This window comes from Podarcis melisellensis (assembly GCF_964234715.1).
Source record: "Podarcis melisellensis genome assembly, chromosome: 16".
Classification (NCBI taxonomy): domain Eukaryota; kingdom Metazoa; phylum Chordata; class Lepidosauria; order Squamata; family Lacertidae; genus Podarcis; species Podarcis melisellensis.
Window position 1 is genome coordinate 22,257,257 of NC_138533.1, and position 17,059 is coordinate 22,274,315.

The following is a 17,059-nucleotide window of genomic DNA, read 5'->3' on the forward strand; positions in this document are numbered from 1 at the left end:
TCGGCAGTTCAAATCCCTGTGACAAGGTGAGCTCCCATTGCTCTGTCCCCGCTTCTGCCAACCTAGCAGTTCAAAAGCACGTCAAAAAGTGCAAGTAGATAAATAGGGACCACTGTGGCGGGAAGGTAAATGGCATTTCCATGCACTCTGGTTTCCATCACAGTGTCCTGTTGTGCCAAAAGCTGTTTAGTCATGCTGGCCATATGACCTGGAAAGCTGTCTGTGGACAAATGCCAGCTCCCTTGGCCTAAAAGCAAGATGAGCACTGCAACCCCATTGTCGCCTTTGCCTGGACTTAACTGTCCAGTGGTCCTTTACCTTTTGACCTTTATATTGGTGGGAATTTAATATTCCATCATAGATTCATAGAGTTGGGACCATCTTGTCCAGCAGCACTGCAGCGCAGGAATCTTCCGCCGAATGTGGGGCTTGACCCACGACCCTTAGATTAAGAGACTCAGGTGCTACCGACTGATGTTCAGACTTATGCACAGGTGGCAAAACAGACCATCTCATGTTCTGATTTGACTGGTGCATGCGTTGGTTTCTAAAGCAGAGAAATGCCAGTTAAGGGGGGTGGGGAGTCACAAATGAAGTGGCCTCCAGCGACGACACTTTAAAATTGAGCAGAGGTGGCTGGAACTGATGGAAATTTCCATTTGTATGCTCGTTGCACGTGATGGCTCCTTTGGTCTTCATTAATTTGAATATCAGACTTTTGCAGCAAGAACATCAGCGGTAGGTACAAATGCCATGATTTACCGCTTTCAGGGTTTAGCAACAGCCCGATGCAAAATGAACGCTGACAAACGATTGCTGCCAACCGCAGAAGGGCACATACATCCCCAAACTCACATTCTCATCCAGAGTAGCATCTTTCAAAAGCAGTTCTGCAGAGAACAGACAGTAAACAACAGAAAGGAGGCAGGTGCTAGTTAATCTTAGGGCAGTTGGGCCCAGGCAATTTGTCCTAATTCTTTTGGCTGGCTATTTCAGGTCTCCCTTGCACTAGGTTTCCTCAAGACATCAGATGAGGCAGGAGAAGTACAGTGGTACCTCAGGTTACATATGTATGCTTCAGGTTACAGACTCCGCTAACCCAGAAATAGTGCTTCAGGTTAAGAACTTTGCTTCAGGGTGAGAACAGAAATCATGCTCCAGCGGCGCGGCAGCAGCAGGAGGCCCCATTAGCTAAAGTGGTCCTTCAGGTTAAGTACGGACCTCTGGAACAAATTAAGTACTTAACCCGAGGTACCACTGTACACGTATTCTGAGCACTGGGGTAATCAGAAGCAGAACTATGTTATCTTTGAGCAAGAAGATAGGAGAAGCAGCTGGGTGTCTGAGCTTTTGCAGAAAGCATTGTTATTACAAACATTGGGTGAGACCTTGGTGGTAATATTGCCACTGGGGGCTGCTTTGTTGGTGTTGACCCAGGGCAGGGCCTTTTCAGTGGTGATTCCCCAGTTGCAGAACGGCCTCCCCATGTGAGGTGTGCCCGTCTCCATCATGATCAGCTTTCAGGAGGAATTTGAAAGCAATCCTGTTTACCCAGGCATTTGGTGGCTGAAGAATACTGTTCCTGGCAACCCTGAGATCAGTGGCTAGAAGAATGTCTTTAGTTATAGTTGTTTTTTGTAATGTTTGAATCTTTTTTTAGAATGTTTTTGCTTCATTTTTATCTCCACGTTACCTGTTTTCCACCCTGAGCTCCTTGAGGACGAAGGGCAGGGTACAGATTCAATCCCAACAAATAATAACTCTATTTTGATTAATTCCTTAATTCCTTACCTTTGCCTTGAGGCAGTTTTCAAATGTCCCATGAAAAATACTAAAAAACAGTTTTGAAAGCTGTACAGAAATCCAGCTGAAGATATACATTAAAAAACAATGGAAAAAGGAGTACCTAAGGCAGAGACCTTTTCATCCTGCTGGAAAATCTTGTCGGAATGAAAAGGTCTTCAGTTGTTTCCTGAAAGTAATGTTTCCTGATGTGAAGAGGTCTCCTTTACCAGCAACCTATACAAGGATGCAAATTCTTCCATTTTCCGATGATAAATGAAAGCTAGAAATGTCAGCTTCCCTAAAGAGGAAGATCCCAGGCAGGTAAACAACAACAATTATTACCGTATTTTTCGCCCTATAGGGCGCACCGGCCCATAGGGCGCACCTAGGGGTTTTTTTGGGGGGGGGGAAGAATTTTTTTTTATTTCCCCTCCAGGCGCGGGGCTGGGGCGGGGGAAGCCCGAACTTCCCCCGACCCCAGTCCCCAGAACAGACTGCTATCCGCAAGCCTTGGGAGCCCGTCGGGAAGTTGCGCCGGGCTCCCAAGGCTTGCGGAGAGCTGCCCGAAGCCTGGGGTGCACCCTGCTGCACTCCCCGGGTTTCGGTCTGCAGGCTGCTGTCCGCAAGCCTTGGGAACCCGGCAGAAAATCATGCCGGGCTCCCAAGGCTTGCGGATAGCTTCCTGAAGCCTGGAGAGTGAGAGGGGCCCTTCATTTTTGGAGGGGGAAAAGTGCGTCCTATAGGGCGAAAAATATGGTAATTACATTTGCATCCCACCTTTCCTCCAAGGAGCTCAATCAAGGTGGAGAGGGGGGAATAGTTCTCACCATTTCATCCTTACGACAACCCTGTGAGGTAGGTGAGACTGAGAGTGAGTGACTCGCCTTCTCAATCCGGCCCACGGACGGTCCAGGAGTCAGCATGTTCTTACATGAGTAGAATGTGTCCTTTTATTTAAAATGCATCTCTGGGTTATTTGTGTGGCATAGGAATTCGTTCATTTTTTTCCTTCAAAATATAGTCCAGCCTCCCCCCCTTCCACAAGGTCTGAGGGACAGTGGACTGGCCCCCTGCTGAAAAAGTTTGCTGACCCCTGTAATATGACCGAGTGGGGAACTGAACCCTGGTCTCCCAGGTCCTAATCCAACGCTCTAACCACTACACCACCTTGGGCACGTCATTGCCGCTTCTGACCCGGTCCATCATCAATAGTGTTCTGGGGAGTGAAGAGACGGCCCCTGAACTTGGCTCTGCTGACTATGACTAATAAGGTTTTTAGTCCAAAACATCTGAAAGGCTGCTGAGGTCAATGTATCCCAATCCCTACACTGTTGAGGATTTGACAGTGACACACGTCTCAGCTCCCGGCATGAATCACAGGTAATTAAACTGAAATGCCACTGAAGACCAAGGCCGTTGAAATTGCCTTTAAAAGCTTTATTAACACAACCCGCAACATTATAAAGTAACTGCAAAAAAAAAAAAAAGAGATAGAAAAATGTCAGCTATAGATGTAGCACAGGATGAACCCAGTCAGCACAATGTACACAAAGAAATGGAATCCAAATCCCAGTGAGCAAAGGGGAGTGGCTTGCCTAGATTAATGTGGGAAAAGCAAGCAAGAACGGGATGCAATACTAACACTTTCAGAAGTAAGTAGGTTTAGGGCTTGTTATAAGAATTCTAAGGTCTCAAATATAAATTAAATGTTCATAAATGTACAAGGCAAACACATACATAAGTACAGTGGTACCTCGGGTTACATACTCTTCAGGTTACAGACTCCGCTAACCCAGAAATATTGCTTCAGGTTAAGAACTTTGCTTCAGGACGAGAACAGAAATTGTGCTCCGGCGGCGCGGCAGCAGCAGGAGGCCCCTTAGCTAAAGTGGTACCTCAGGTAAAGAGCAGTTTCAGGTTAAGAACGGACCTCCGGAACGAATTAAGTACTTAACCCGAGATACCACTGAATATAAACCACGTGTCTGAAATAGTACTGAAGAGCAATCCTGAAGCCATTTTGACTCTCCCAAATTGGCCACAAATATTTCTCTGCAAGGAGGAAGGAAATGGGAAACCTTCCCCATGGTCTTTTGCTTACAAATCCTGTCTTAAGAGTGTATTTGTGTATGAATAGGGTGAGCCTGTGACCTGGGACTCAGGAACTAAAGTATTAACGATCACAAAAGAATGGCCAGGCTGCCCAGGTAATGCAGTCAGTGACCATTATGAGGTATCCTGGCAGACAGGATTTCTGCTGTAGACTGCCTCCCCTGCTGTAGACCGCCTCTTTCTGTGATGTATGTAGGATGTTTTAGGGCGGTGGTCTTGGGCTACAGGGTGGGCAATTTCAAAAGTCTATATAAGGGCTCACACACCATTGTTCAGGGTTCTCCCCCCCCCCCATGTGTGGTGAGTGGGGCCCCTGTTACAACAGTTTAATAAAGATCAGGCTTACTAGGCGCTTTGCTTCTCAATATACTCTGGTTGGCTTCTGTTATTCTGTAGCTCAAGGCCACCCCCAAAACATCATACATACATCATGGGGGGGGGCAGATAAATAGGTACCGCTCTGGCGGGAAGGTAAACGGCGTTTCTGTGTGCTGCTCTGGTTTGCCAGAAGTGACTTAGTCATGCTGGCCACATGACCCAGAAGCTGTACGCCAGCTCCCTCGGCCAATAAAGCGAGATGAGTGCCGCAACCCCAGAGTCGTTCACGACTGGACCTAATGGTCAGGGGTCCCTTTACCTTGACTATTTCAGACACATGGTTTGTATACTTATGTATGTATTTGCCTTGTAGCTTTATGAGCATATGATTAAATATACGAGACCTTAGAATTCCTATAACAGCAGCATCACAGAGAGTCAAATTGCAGGATTCGCAGGCATGGACCTGATGTATTCATTCTGTTCTCTGCTGACCTCCAGGCTTAAGACACTTCCTGCTCCTTTGCCCTGTGCCAAGCTGTTAACACTGGTATTCTGCCAGGCCTCAACTCCCTCTTCTTTCTTTCTTTCTTTCTTTCTTTCTTTCTTTCTTTCTTTCTTTCTTTCTTTCTTTCTTTCTTTCTTTCTTTCTTTCCTTCCTTCCTTCCTTCCTTCCTTCCTTCCTTCCTTCCTTCCTTCCTTCCTTCCTTCCTTCCTTCCTTCCTTCCTTCCTTCCTTCCTTCCTTCCTTCCTTCCTTCCTTTCTTTCTTTCTTTCTTTCTTTCTTTCTTTCTTCTGTTCCTCTTCAGCCCACTGCTTTTCAGCCTCGGCTGCTGTAAGCCCCTGTTCGTACTCTGCCAATTCCCTCCTCTCCCAACGCCAGCAAATCAGCCGGAGCAGATCAGGCTCTCGGTGTGGCCGTGATCGTGGCCGGAGATACGATGAGCACCTGCAGGACAGAGAGAAAGAGAGAAATTGTGCCGCCGCTTGGGGACTTGGGCATTACCTGCCAGCGCTAGACTTCCTCTGCAGCTAATGCCTGGTAATGCCAGTTGCTTGGAAACAGGTGCTCTGTTGCCTCGTATCCTAGGCTTCTTTCCTTATTTTGCCATTTGGCAGCCAGCGCTCTAATTGGCATGCTTCTTGCGTGGTCACGGCTGGAGGTTTGCAAAATTCTGTTCCAGAAAGAAAGAGGGGAGAAAGAGAGTGGATCAGCATTGGGGGAAGAGAGAGACTTTCTTTCTCCGTGAATGACAGCTCACGTTAATTAGACAGCAGACATGAGCAGACAGGGAGCAGAGTGTCTGGATGGGTGGAATATTACCTACGCCATCAGTCATGAAAGGAAAGCGCTATTTTCTGGGCCCAGCAACAGCACTGCATCTCCCAGTTGCGCACCCGCAACGCAGTTTGCCCTGGGGTGGAACTCTGTAAAGAACATAAGAACATGGGGGAAGCCTGCAGGATCAGGCCAATGGCCTATCTAGTCCATCACTCCATTCTCACAGTGCAGACTCTATAGTTGTTGACATTGTTTTGTGAGACAATGGAGTGTGTCTATGGGGGTGAAGCCAAACTGCTGCGATAGCTGCACCAAAGTGCAAGCCTGGGCAGTGTGTATTGTGGCTCTGGGGATGCCCAGATGTGGTCGCTAAGTGTGTAACTCCCTCCCCTCGGAGGTGAGTCTGGCACCTCCATTATACTGTTTCTGGCGAGTGCTGATAACACACCTCTTTACCTAGGCTTTTGACACTTGAGGTGTGTTATTTTGCAATTGTCAGTTGTTTAAACCTGTTTTTAATACTGTGTTTTACTATTGTTTTACTATTGTTCGACTCCCCGCAACAGGGTGAGCTCCCGTTGCTCGGTCCCAGCTCCTGCCCACCTAGCAGTTCGAAAGCACGTCAAAGTGCAAGTAGATAAATAGGTACCACTCCGGCAGGAAGGTAAACGGTGTTTCCATGCACTGCTCTGGTTCACCAGAAGCGGCTTAGTCATGCTGGCCACATGACCCGGAAGCTGTACGGTCACACAACTAGACCTAATGGTCAGGGGTCCCTTTTTCCTTTACCTTTACTATTGCAACCTGCTCTGGGACCTCTGGGCGAAGTACAGGTCAATAATAATAATAATAATAATAATAATAATAGTCGGATCGTACCCTTTGATAAGTATGATTTCACTCCTGCTTCAAAGAAATGCATCTGGCCTATTCAAGCTCGACTCCTTTGTTATTCTGTGTTACAAATTTACGAATAGATCAGCGGGGCGGTCAGACATTTTAAGATAATTATACGCACATGATGTTGTATTAAGCATGAAAGCGAGCACCTCGTCAGCTTGCCATCCACCTGGTTTGCTGCCAGGTCATTTTTATTTTGGTACAGTACGAGCCTGACCTTTATCTATATTAATTTAATCCTATAAAGGAGCTGGAGTATTCTGACGAAAATGATTAGCACTCAAAAAGGCGGCGGGGGGTGGGGGGGAGAAGCTCTCTCAATTTTCCCAGTGACGAAGTTATTAGTTTACAAGAAAGGCATGGCCTTTGTCGGCAAGGTGGCGGAAAATCCGTGTTGTGACTTCCAGCCGGCTGGAGCTCAATTACTGTAATAAATGCATCCCAAAGTTCATCTCAAATGCATTTGCATTTTAATGAATGATTCTTACCTCCTCGTCAAGTTGGCGGCAGAGGCTAATTTTATTAAGTTGCTGCATAAATACGATGCTTTTGAAACGAAGATTTAAATGGGAAGGCATTTGCTTTGCCCCCTCCCCACACCTTGTGTGAAAATGACTAGCCCTTGTTTGTGCCACCTGCCAGGGACAGCGCAGAATGTGTGTGTGTCGAGAGATAGAGGTAGAGAGAGAAAGAGCTGTCAGAACATAATGCTTGCCTGGTAGAGACAGGGTAGAAATTCGATTCGGTTCTGATTTGCAATTTCTGAAACAATACGCCAACTGAAATACAGTCATCGCTCAAAATTGATGGTTGCAGTCCCTGTCGCAGCAGTACCCTTCCTGTGTGGATGCAACTGCTGAAGTTTAAGGAACAAGCAAAGCAAAATTGCATGGAACAGTATACATATATTTGGAGAAAACGACCCTTAAATTCTGCAGAATTTCGATGAGGCTTTTTAAAAGCAAAAACAAAAAGCATCAGAAACTGCTATGGAATTGTGGAGAACTAAACTTAAAAGGTTAAAGCTATGGTTTTCCCAGTAGTGATGTCTGGAAGTGAGAGCTGGACCATAAAGAAGGCTGATCGCCAAAGAACTGATGCTTTTGAATTATGGTGCTGGAGGAAATCAGCCCTGAGTGCTCACTGGAAGGACAGATCCTGAAGCTGAGACTCCAATACTTTGGCCACCTCATGAGAAGAGAAGACTCCCTGGAAAAGACCCTGATGTTGGGAAAGATGGAGGGCACAAGGAGAAGGGGACGACAGAGGACGAGATGGTTAGACAGTGTTCTCGAAGCTACTAACATGAGTTTGACCAAACTGCAGGAGGCAGTGGAAGACAGGAGTGCCTGGCGTGCTCTGGTCCATGGAGTCACGAAGAGTCGGACACGACTAAACGACTAAACGAAACAACAACAACAAACTTAAAAGATTGGAAGTGGTGTGTGAAATGGAGAGCTTCCGTACAGTTGGGAGACTCAGGACAGATAAATGAAAGTATTTCTTTATTCAACGCATAGTTGAACTATGGAACTCACTCCCGCAGGAGGGAGGCGTGGTCGACCAACTTAGATGGCTTTAAAAGGTGATTGGACAAATTCAGGGAGGGCAGGGCTCTCATTGGCTGCTAGCCACAATGACTGTGTTCTACCTCCACTGTCAGAGGCATACATTTCTAGGGTTGCCACATTTCCAAAAGTGAAAATCCAGACATAATAATTGTTCGGCTTTTGCAGAATCTGAAAAAGAAGTCTTGTAGTAAGGTTAAAGCTTACTGGGAATGATATATAATGAATTGAAAAAGATGTTTAAAATAACATTTGTAAAATGTAATTTGTAAAAAAAACAAAAACAAAGCTCAGAAGCTTTCCTTTTGGGAATTAAAGGAACAGAACTACTGAAACTGTATAGAAATTTATTCATGTATGTGACTACAGCAGCAAGAATGTTGCTTGTCCAAAAATGTAAAGAAGAAGAAGTCCCAGAAGTCCCAGAAGAAGTTTTGTATCCCAGGAATGGATACAAAAACATATGGGATATGCAGAAATGGCAAAACTTACCGGAAAAATAAGAAATCAAGATAACAGACTTTTCATAAAAGCATGGAAATGTTTTATTGAATATTTAGAAACAAATTGTAAACAGATAAGAACATTGGCAGGATTATTGTAATAACCTGCAGTTTCGTAAGAGTATGTATTTAAAGCAGATGAATAAATGAACAAATTAAGTTAATTTGGATATGCAGAAAATATTAAAAATAAATTTAAGGAACAGCAGAAAGAGGGGGAAGGAAGTCAAGTTTTGAAATGTTAAAACGACAGTAAAATTATTGAAATGCATAAACCTGAAAGTCATAAATAAAATAGTTTTTAAAAAATGAAAAAAAGAAGTTTTTGAACTTTTTTAAAGGAAATTTGCCAAAATCTATACATTCCAACATGGGTTCCCATATGTCAGGAATTCCACAGACATTACAGGCAGACGGCGAATCACCTTGAGATTCAGAAGTGCCATTTGTTAAGTGTCTAGTAGCCTTCGAGTAGTTTTAATGCATTGCTAGGAAGGAAGAGGGTGTTCTGAACCCGGTTGCAGCCATTACTTTAGGAGGTAAGCGCAATGTTTCGGGAGATGGATGGGCTTGTCTGATTCGGACAGGGTAGAAATATGTTTTGCACGCGGACTGCAGAACAACTTGTCGTGATGTATCCATTTTGCTGGCAGTGAGCGCTTTGCGTTGTCTGTCTCGTCTGTCATCCGACAAAAGACTTCTTTTAAAAATAGAAAGGGGGGGAGAGACGAAAGAAGTCTTCTACTGCAGTCTCATAGCCAATGCAAAATTCAACTGTTTTCATCTCTCTCTGAACTACAAGCCTTTATTTGCCTAGAATCTGAATGAGGTCTTCTCCCCTTATATGTCCCATATATATTTATTAAATATATGAACACCAGCCTTGTAGGGGCACAAATGCGTCTTACGATGGAAGCCGCTGTTACATAGTCATCTTAGCTCAATTGCTTTTTAACTGTTATTATTTTATAGGTTTTTAGCTTTTTGTGTTTCTTTCTTTTTGTGAGCCACCTTCAGTCCCTGTTCTGCAGAAAAGGTGGGATATAAATAAATCGTGGTGATGGGATAGCTCAGTCGGTAGAGCATGAGACTCTAAATCTTAGGGTTGTGAGTTCAAGACCAACGTTGGGCAAAAGATTCCTGTATTGCAGGGGGTTCAACTGGATGACCCTCAAGGTCCCTTACAATTCTATGATCCTACGATGGTGACGCTGATGATATACCAGTGTGGTGTTGTGGTTAGAGTGCTGGACTAGGACCTGGGAAACCACGGTTTAAATCCCCACTTGACCATGAACTTCCCTGTGTGATCTTGGGCCAGTCACTGACTCTCAGTCTAACCTACCTCACAGGGATGTTGTGGGGATTAAATGAGGAAGGGAGAGAAGAACGTTTCCCACCTTAAGCTCCTTTGAAGAAAAGGACAGAAATGCAATGAGGAAATCATCATCATCATCATCATCTGTATTGCAGGGGTTGGACTTGATGAACCTCACAATCCCTTCCAACTCTACCATTTTGTGTGTGTGTGTGTGTGTGTGTGTGTGTAATATTTTTGTTGTTTTGTTGCTTTTTGTTTTTATAATTCCTTTTCCCATCACCATCCACCATCCCTCACCCCACCTTTGTGTTAGACTTCCAGTCTACTCAATTGCAATTTCTTTCCACTTCTATTACTTTCTTTCACACACCTTTAACCTAATTTCATGCTTCTTTTTCTATTACACATTGTTATCGATCTTATTTAGTATTTCAGTATTTAAAACGGAACTTCTTTATTCTAACAGGAGTTCTGATTTTTCAATATGGTTTTGCAAGTATCCTTTAAACACCTTCCAGTCCCTGCCTGCCTTCTCTTTTGAGATCCTTCCAATTTCTCCCATTGTTTTGGCTATATTGTAGTACTCCAATAATTTGGCAAGCCACCCTATTTTTGTCGGTATAATACCACTTTCCCAATTTTTCACAGTAGCCTTGCAGCTACTGTTGCGTACAAATATAATGTCTTGTATAATATTTTTGTTTTACAATTTTGTTTTACTCATTTTTGTATCCTTAAGATATCAATGACTTCCCTTCTTCTCATTCCATGGTTCATTTTACATATCATAAATCCCTGCATATTTTACAAAAAACGATACCATTCAGTATTCCACTATTACATCCATCAAAACTTATTTACACTGTTGAATTTATCTTAAACGCTGCCAGCGTTTTCAGCTGTACGATTCTATGGTTTTCTCTACGATTCTATGATGAGTAATGGACCTCAAAGCAGTTTACAAAAAGAGTTAAGATTAAATCATCATCTTCAAACAAACAGACAAACAAACAGTTCAGCACAGTGATTAAAAAACTTCAGAAAATAATCAAATTCAGCAATGACCAAAAATAATCAAATTAAGCAGTTTCCAGATTAAAACACATGGAAACTTTCAATATGCCTGTGTAGGCTTTGCCTGAGCGAAAATGTTCTTGCCAGAGCAGACTGAAGGAGCCTGCGGATGTCTATAGGCATATAAGGTTGAGAAAGGCTGTTGTAGGTAGTCCAACACTTGGGTCAGGATGATGTGCTCCTCGGAGTTACCCTCCATCCTCAGACTCCTCCGTTATGGGCTAGAACAGGGGTCAGCAAACTTTTTCAGCAGGGGGCTAGTCCACTATTCCTCAGACCTTGTGGTGGGCCAGTCTATATTTTGGAAAAAAATAAAATGAACGAATTCCTATGCCCCACAAATAACCCAGAGATGCATTTTAAATAAAAGGACACGTTCTACTCATGTAAAAACACACTGATTCTCGGACCGTCCATGGGCCGGATTTAGAAGGCAATTGGGCCAGATCCGGCCCCCGGGCCTTAGTTTGCCTACCCATGGGTTAGAATCTCTCTAGGGAATTCAATAGCTCGCCTTCCTTATAGGTTCTGTGTTTAGGCATACAGCGTGTCCATCAGTTCTAGTACAGGAATCTGAATGGTAATCACGGCGGTTAGCAAATTCCTATAAATCCGTTTCATTATATGGGAGGGAGTTGGCAGCACAGATGGCAATTGCGCACCTGTGCAGATGTTTCCTATCGCGTCGCAATCAACACAAGATTGCTGGAGGGCCTGCGGGCTCTGAGGGACTTCCTTCCACCTTTGCTGGGAATGCCATCACGTTTCATTATTCCGGTCCCAAGTATATTAAGAAATATCCAAAACAATTAAATCACCTGCCCAGGCTTCCCCACAACTGTCATTCGTCAATATGTGGACAGACAGCTTGTCACTCCGAAGAGCTCTTGATTTGGATTTTCGCTGCCGCTGGGATTTCAACAGCCCAGCAGTGGGAAACCTTGAAAAAAATCCACATTTGGCTATGTGGTATTATAACTTACGACCTTTGCCTACCATGGGAAAAATTGCACAAAAACCGCACGTCTCCAGGGGGATGGAGGGTCCAGAATGCTTTTAAGTCACCCAGTAGGATTTTATTTCCTATGATTTAGGGCTGGGCGATATCTGGTTTTCAACATTGTGATATATCATCAGCTAAACATTGTGCTATACCAGGCATAGGCAAACTCGGCCCTCCAGATGTTTTGGGACTACAACTCCCATCATCCCTGACCATTCGTCCTGTTAGCTAGGGATGATGGGAGTTGTAGTCCCAAAACATCTGGAGGGCCAAGTTTGCCTATGCCTGTGCTATACTAATATATCACAATGTCTGAAATAAGGATGGAGCTATGTAGAGGCATTGTCTGCCTTCATGGTTTTTACAACAAGGCGATTTTTGCATAACACACACACACACACACACACACACAAACATCATGATTCGCAATATACTGCCAGGTTAAAAATGATGAAACCAATATTGAAACCATTTTTGGACGATGTATTGATGTATCACCCAGCTCTACGATAGACTTAGGTGCTCAACATTCACCAAACACTGCAGCTCGTAACGTCTTGCTTTATTCTGGCACATCACCGTTTCTTTTCCTTACTATTGATTCTTTGTTTGCCCTGTTTATGTTGTGATGTAACGCCCTGCTACTGCACTTTCAGGGTTGCAAATAGTGTTCACAAAGATCTAAATAAAATAAAATAATGAATTAAATAAGTTATCCCGACAGGGATGAGGAGGAGGAAGGCCTCTGAGACAACCCAGAATCCTTTGGCTCCTGGACTTCTTTCAACATGTGCTCTTTTACTCTTTGCATAAAGAGACAGAGAGTTCTTCTGGAGGGTTGCTGGAGGGGAATAATGTATCTCTATATTGGTAGCTTTGCCATCACTTCAGTGCTTGACCAACCCGCCATTTTTAACAGGTATCTGATCAACTCAGTGAAGATTGGGCGGGGGTACTTCCATATGCTTCGCAGAGAAACTCTGGAGAGGCAGGAGGCAACCAGGCTGGAAGAGTGGAAGGAGCAGGAGAAGCAGAGGACTGACTGTCAGCCGCCGACATACCCATCATCCTCATCCTCCGATGAAGACTCAGGGGATGAAGAACTGACTGAGTAGGTGTTCTTCGAGGCTCTTAATCTATTAACAGCCGTTTCCTTTTTCCAAATGTGACCTCTAAGTGGCGCCATCGGGTTCTTGAGGTTCGATTGAGAGCTGAGGTGATGGCGTCTCAGGAGATCATCCACACACACCTGTTTGCGAGGTTGACTAGCTCAGAGTTGGCCAATGCAATGCCCTCCAGATATTTTAGATGGTGTAAGAAACGGCCGTGTAACCTTGGGCTGCCGTATTTCAAAAAGTAAAAACCAGGGCTTGCCGATTGACTTAGGTCTAAGATCCAGGATGTATGGCAGCCCTACATACACCAAGTGGGACGCGGGCAGCACTGTGGTCTGAACCACTGAGCCTCTTGGGCTTGCCGATCAGAAGGTCGGTAGTTTGGATCCCCATGACGGGGTGAGCTGCTGTCGCTCTGTCCCAGCTCCTGCCAACCTAGCAGTTCAAAAGCACGCCAGTTCGAGTAGATAAATAGGTACCACTGCGGCGGGAAGGTAAATCCGTTTCCATGTGCTCTGGCTTCCGTCACGGTGTCCCGTTGCGCCAGAAGCGGTTTAGTCATGCTGGCCACGACCCAAAAAGCTGTCTGTGGACAAATGCCGGCTCCCTCGGCCTGAAGTGAAATGAGCACTGCAACCCCATAGTCGCCTTTGACTGGACTAAACCATCCAGGAGTCCTTTACCTTTACCTTACACCAAGTGAGATTCTTGGCTCAGTGTCATCTACACTGTCTGGCAGCTGCTCTCCAGGAGCTCAGTCCTACTTGGAGATTCCAGGGATTGAGTCAAAGACTTTCTGCCTGCCAAACAGATGCTCTACCCCTGCCCAATCATAGGAGGCTTCCTTATACCGAATCAGACCATTGGCTCGCCCAGCTCAGCAGTTTCTACACAGGCTGGCAGCAGCTCTGCCAGAGTTCCTTGCAGCCCTACCCAGAGATCAAACCTTTTGGCCAGCGAAGCGTGTGCTCTGCCCCTGAACATCTTTCTTGCACATGGGCTTAGGGTATACACACAATGGCGCTCATAGACCGGACATTAGTATGGGGAAACAAGTAGATGCTCCGCATGGCACAATTTGAATCAGTATTAGAAGGAATTATGATAATATCTCTATGCCTGAAGCACATGAGACACTTTTTGCGATATAAATCACCTTTTTTAAAAGAAGATTCCCCAGCCTTGCATTAAAGGAACATCTTTAGCTGTTAAGCATGCAGGAGACCAAAGAGGAGGGTGATTTTGCTATTATGACATTTTCCTTGTACAGGACCCTCAGTTGTGAATGTCTATGGAGTGCTAATTTTGCAGGTCAGGGTGCTCTTCAGAAAGGACGAGAAGTGCCAGGAGTGGGTGTAAATCAGATCAATAAGCAGTTCCTGTCTAGAACAGATTGTGCTTTTGTTTTCTGACAGCTGTGTCTCTTTGTCTCCCCCCCCCCCCAAGTTTCTTTCTAACAGAGTGTCCCTTTCTGAGAGAGACGGAGAAAAAGAAGAAGAAGAAAATTGTCCGACCTTTCACCCCCGTCTACAACGGCCTGCTGTCGGAAAAGCATCCGGATGCCCATTTGTACGTTTGAAGGCGTTAATAACGTCAGGAATACTCTTGGACTCTCTGCTTGCCATATCTTTTCAGAGACCACTTGCAGTTTGCTTGTTGGTCTGGGGAAGGCTCTCTGTACATGCTCAGCGCAGACTTGGGCTCTTTTATATTTGTTCCCCTGGGGAAAGGGGGTTCATAATCACATATGGAACATGAAGGTGCTAAGCAGGTGGTTAAAGGAAGAGTGTATGTTTCCTTTGAACAGTACCTGCAAGAGAGTTTGCGTGGCTATTTCCTCCCCCCACAGGTGTTATGAATAAAGACACAGGACACACGAATTTAAGTTAATGGGCGAAAAATGGCCACAACTTTATTGATTACAGGAAAGAGAGGTATTGGCTTTAGGCATTGGCCCCTAACCGACTATCCGGTCTAACCGGGAAGGGTTAAACACCAACAGGGGGAGCTACCCGAGATGCGTATCCCTAGGCGCTCCCCGAGGGGTTACCGCTCGGGGGCGCGCTTTAGGCCCTAGCCTCCGTAGGTTTCGGACGAGGCGTCGCCCCTCGGAGTCCTTTAACGAACTACCCTTCAACCATTGGGGGAGGTGATGGCGTTCCTCCCCCCCACCTCGTTTGCATGACAATACCCCGGCCAATGCCTACCGCCACACCGGGAAAGTTGTGACGAATTGCTACGAGGTAGGCGAAAAACCATGTGGCTCACGAACCAGCCAATTAGCCAGATGGGAAAAATTCCTACCTGGCCCCTAGCGGCGACCAGCCGAAGCCCATAGCAAGGTCGATGGCAGAACCTAAAGGGTGGGTGGGTGGGAAATCTCGCTCGCTGCCGGGGAGAAAAGGGGCGAGCCGGGGGCTGCCCCGACCTTAAGTGGCCTATAGGAGGCCCGCCCCCGCCGCCAGCCGATTGGCTGGGGCACGGGGGTGTGTCTGGGGAATCCCTAATTCCCGCGAGGCTGGCCCCAGCCTCGCGGGAGCGCGGGCGGGTGACTGGGGAAATCCCTGCCAATTCCCGCGAGGCTGACCGCAGCCCCGCGAGATTGTGGGCGGGTCGTGAGCCCGCAACTCCACCCCCTCCTGACGATCGGTAGTGGCATTAGCATATATTCTGTGTCCAGGGCAGCTGTCTACCAGCTCCATCTGGTATGCTGGCTGAGACCCTCCCTGCCTGCACACTGTCTTGCCAGAATGGTGCATGCTCTGGTTATCTCTCGCTTGACTACTGCAATACGCTCTACGTGGGGCTACCTTTGAAGGTGACTCTGAAACTACAACTAATCCAGAATGCGGCAGCTAGACTGGTGACTGTGAGAGGCCGCCAGGACTATATAACACCGGTCCTGAAAGACCTACATTGGCTCCCAGTACGTTTCCGAGCACAATTCAAAGTGTTGGTGCTGACCTTTAAAGCCCTAAATGGCCCAGTATACCTGAAGGCATCTCCACCCACATCATTCAGCCCAGACACTGAGATCCAGCTCTGAGGACCTTCTGCCAGTTCCCTCCCTGCAGGAAGTGAAGCTACAGGGAACCAGGCGGAGGGCCTTCTCGGTAGTGGCGCCCGCCCTGTGGAACACCCATCAAAATGCCAAAGAGATAAGCAATTATATGACTTTCTGTAGACCTCTGAAAGCAGCCCTGTAGGGGAAGTTTTTTAAGTTTTGTGTTTTGCTGTGGGGTTTTTCATATTCTGTTGGAAGCTGCCCAGAGTGGCTGGGGAAACCCAGTCAGATGAGTGCAGTTTAAGTAATTAATTATTGTTGTGGTTATTGTTATACCTAGTTAAACTGTTGTTTTTGAGGACCACAAGCCCAAAGTCCAGTTGTGTAGTTTTCTGCTTTGTGGCCCATTTCCCCCTGTCCAAACTCACTGCCCCTGAGCCCACCTCCTCTGCCAATCAGCCCCACCATCTGCCAGTCAACTCACCATCTGCCTTTCTCCCTCTTTCTCTTTGACAGCGACTCCATCTTCCGGCAGCTATGCGCCCTCAACTGGCTCTTGGAAGCTTTGACTCTGGATCCCAACAGCAGCATGAAACCTGTGATGACATGCTGGAATCCCAGGTGGGTCTTGGTGCAGTTAGGCCAGGTGATGGTGTTTGGGGGGTGGGCTGGTCGTCCCCGTCCCCCCGGAGATACCTTGAAAATGGGCAGGCGGCTCTGAAAATGGGGTAGAGCAACTCCTTCGTTGGTTGGGGTTGAGTGTGTCTTCACCGCTGTGAGTAAACTATGCAAAAAATCACCCCATGAGTTTGGGTTGAAGAATTTAGCCATGGATTTAGAAGACTAAAGGTAAAGGGACCCCTGACCACTAGGTCCAGTCGTGACCGACTCTGGGGTTGTGGCGCTCATCTCGCTTTATTGGCTGAGGGAGCCGGCGTTCAGCTTCCAGGTCATGTGGCCAGCATGACTAAGCCGCTTCTGGCGAACCAGAGCAGCGCACGGAAACGCCGTTTACCTTCCCGCCAGAGAGGTACCTATTTATCTACTTGCACTTTGACATGCTTTCAAACTGCTA

General features: G+C 46.1%; 1 protein-coding gene across 4 annotated transcripts in view; it reads left to right on the plus strand.

The window, feature by feature from the left end:
• Positions 1 to 17,059, plus strand: part of CCDC60 (coiled-coil domain containing 60) — a 55,862-nt gene that overhangs the window by 27,065 nt on the left and 11,738 nt on the right. For all 4 annotated transcript variants that reach the window (XM_081892347.1, XM_081892346.1, XM_081892345.1 and 1 more), the window contains 3 exons: positions 12,785 to 12,976; positions 14,427 to 14,549; positions 16,501 to 16,605. In XM_081892347.1, coding sequence (XP_081748473.1) covers positions 12,785 to 12,976; positions 14,427 to 14,549; positions 16,501 to 16,605 — 420 coding nt within the window. The remainder of the gene's footprint in view (positions 1 to 12,784; positions 12,977 to 14,426; positions 14,550 to 16,500; positions 16,606 to 17,059) is intronic.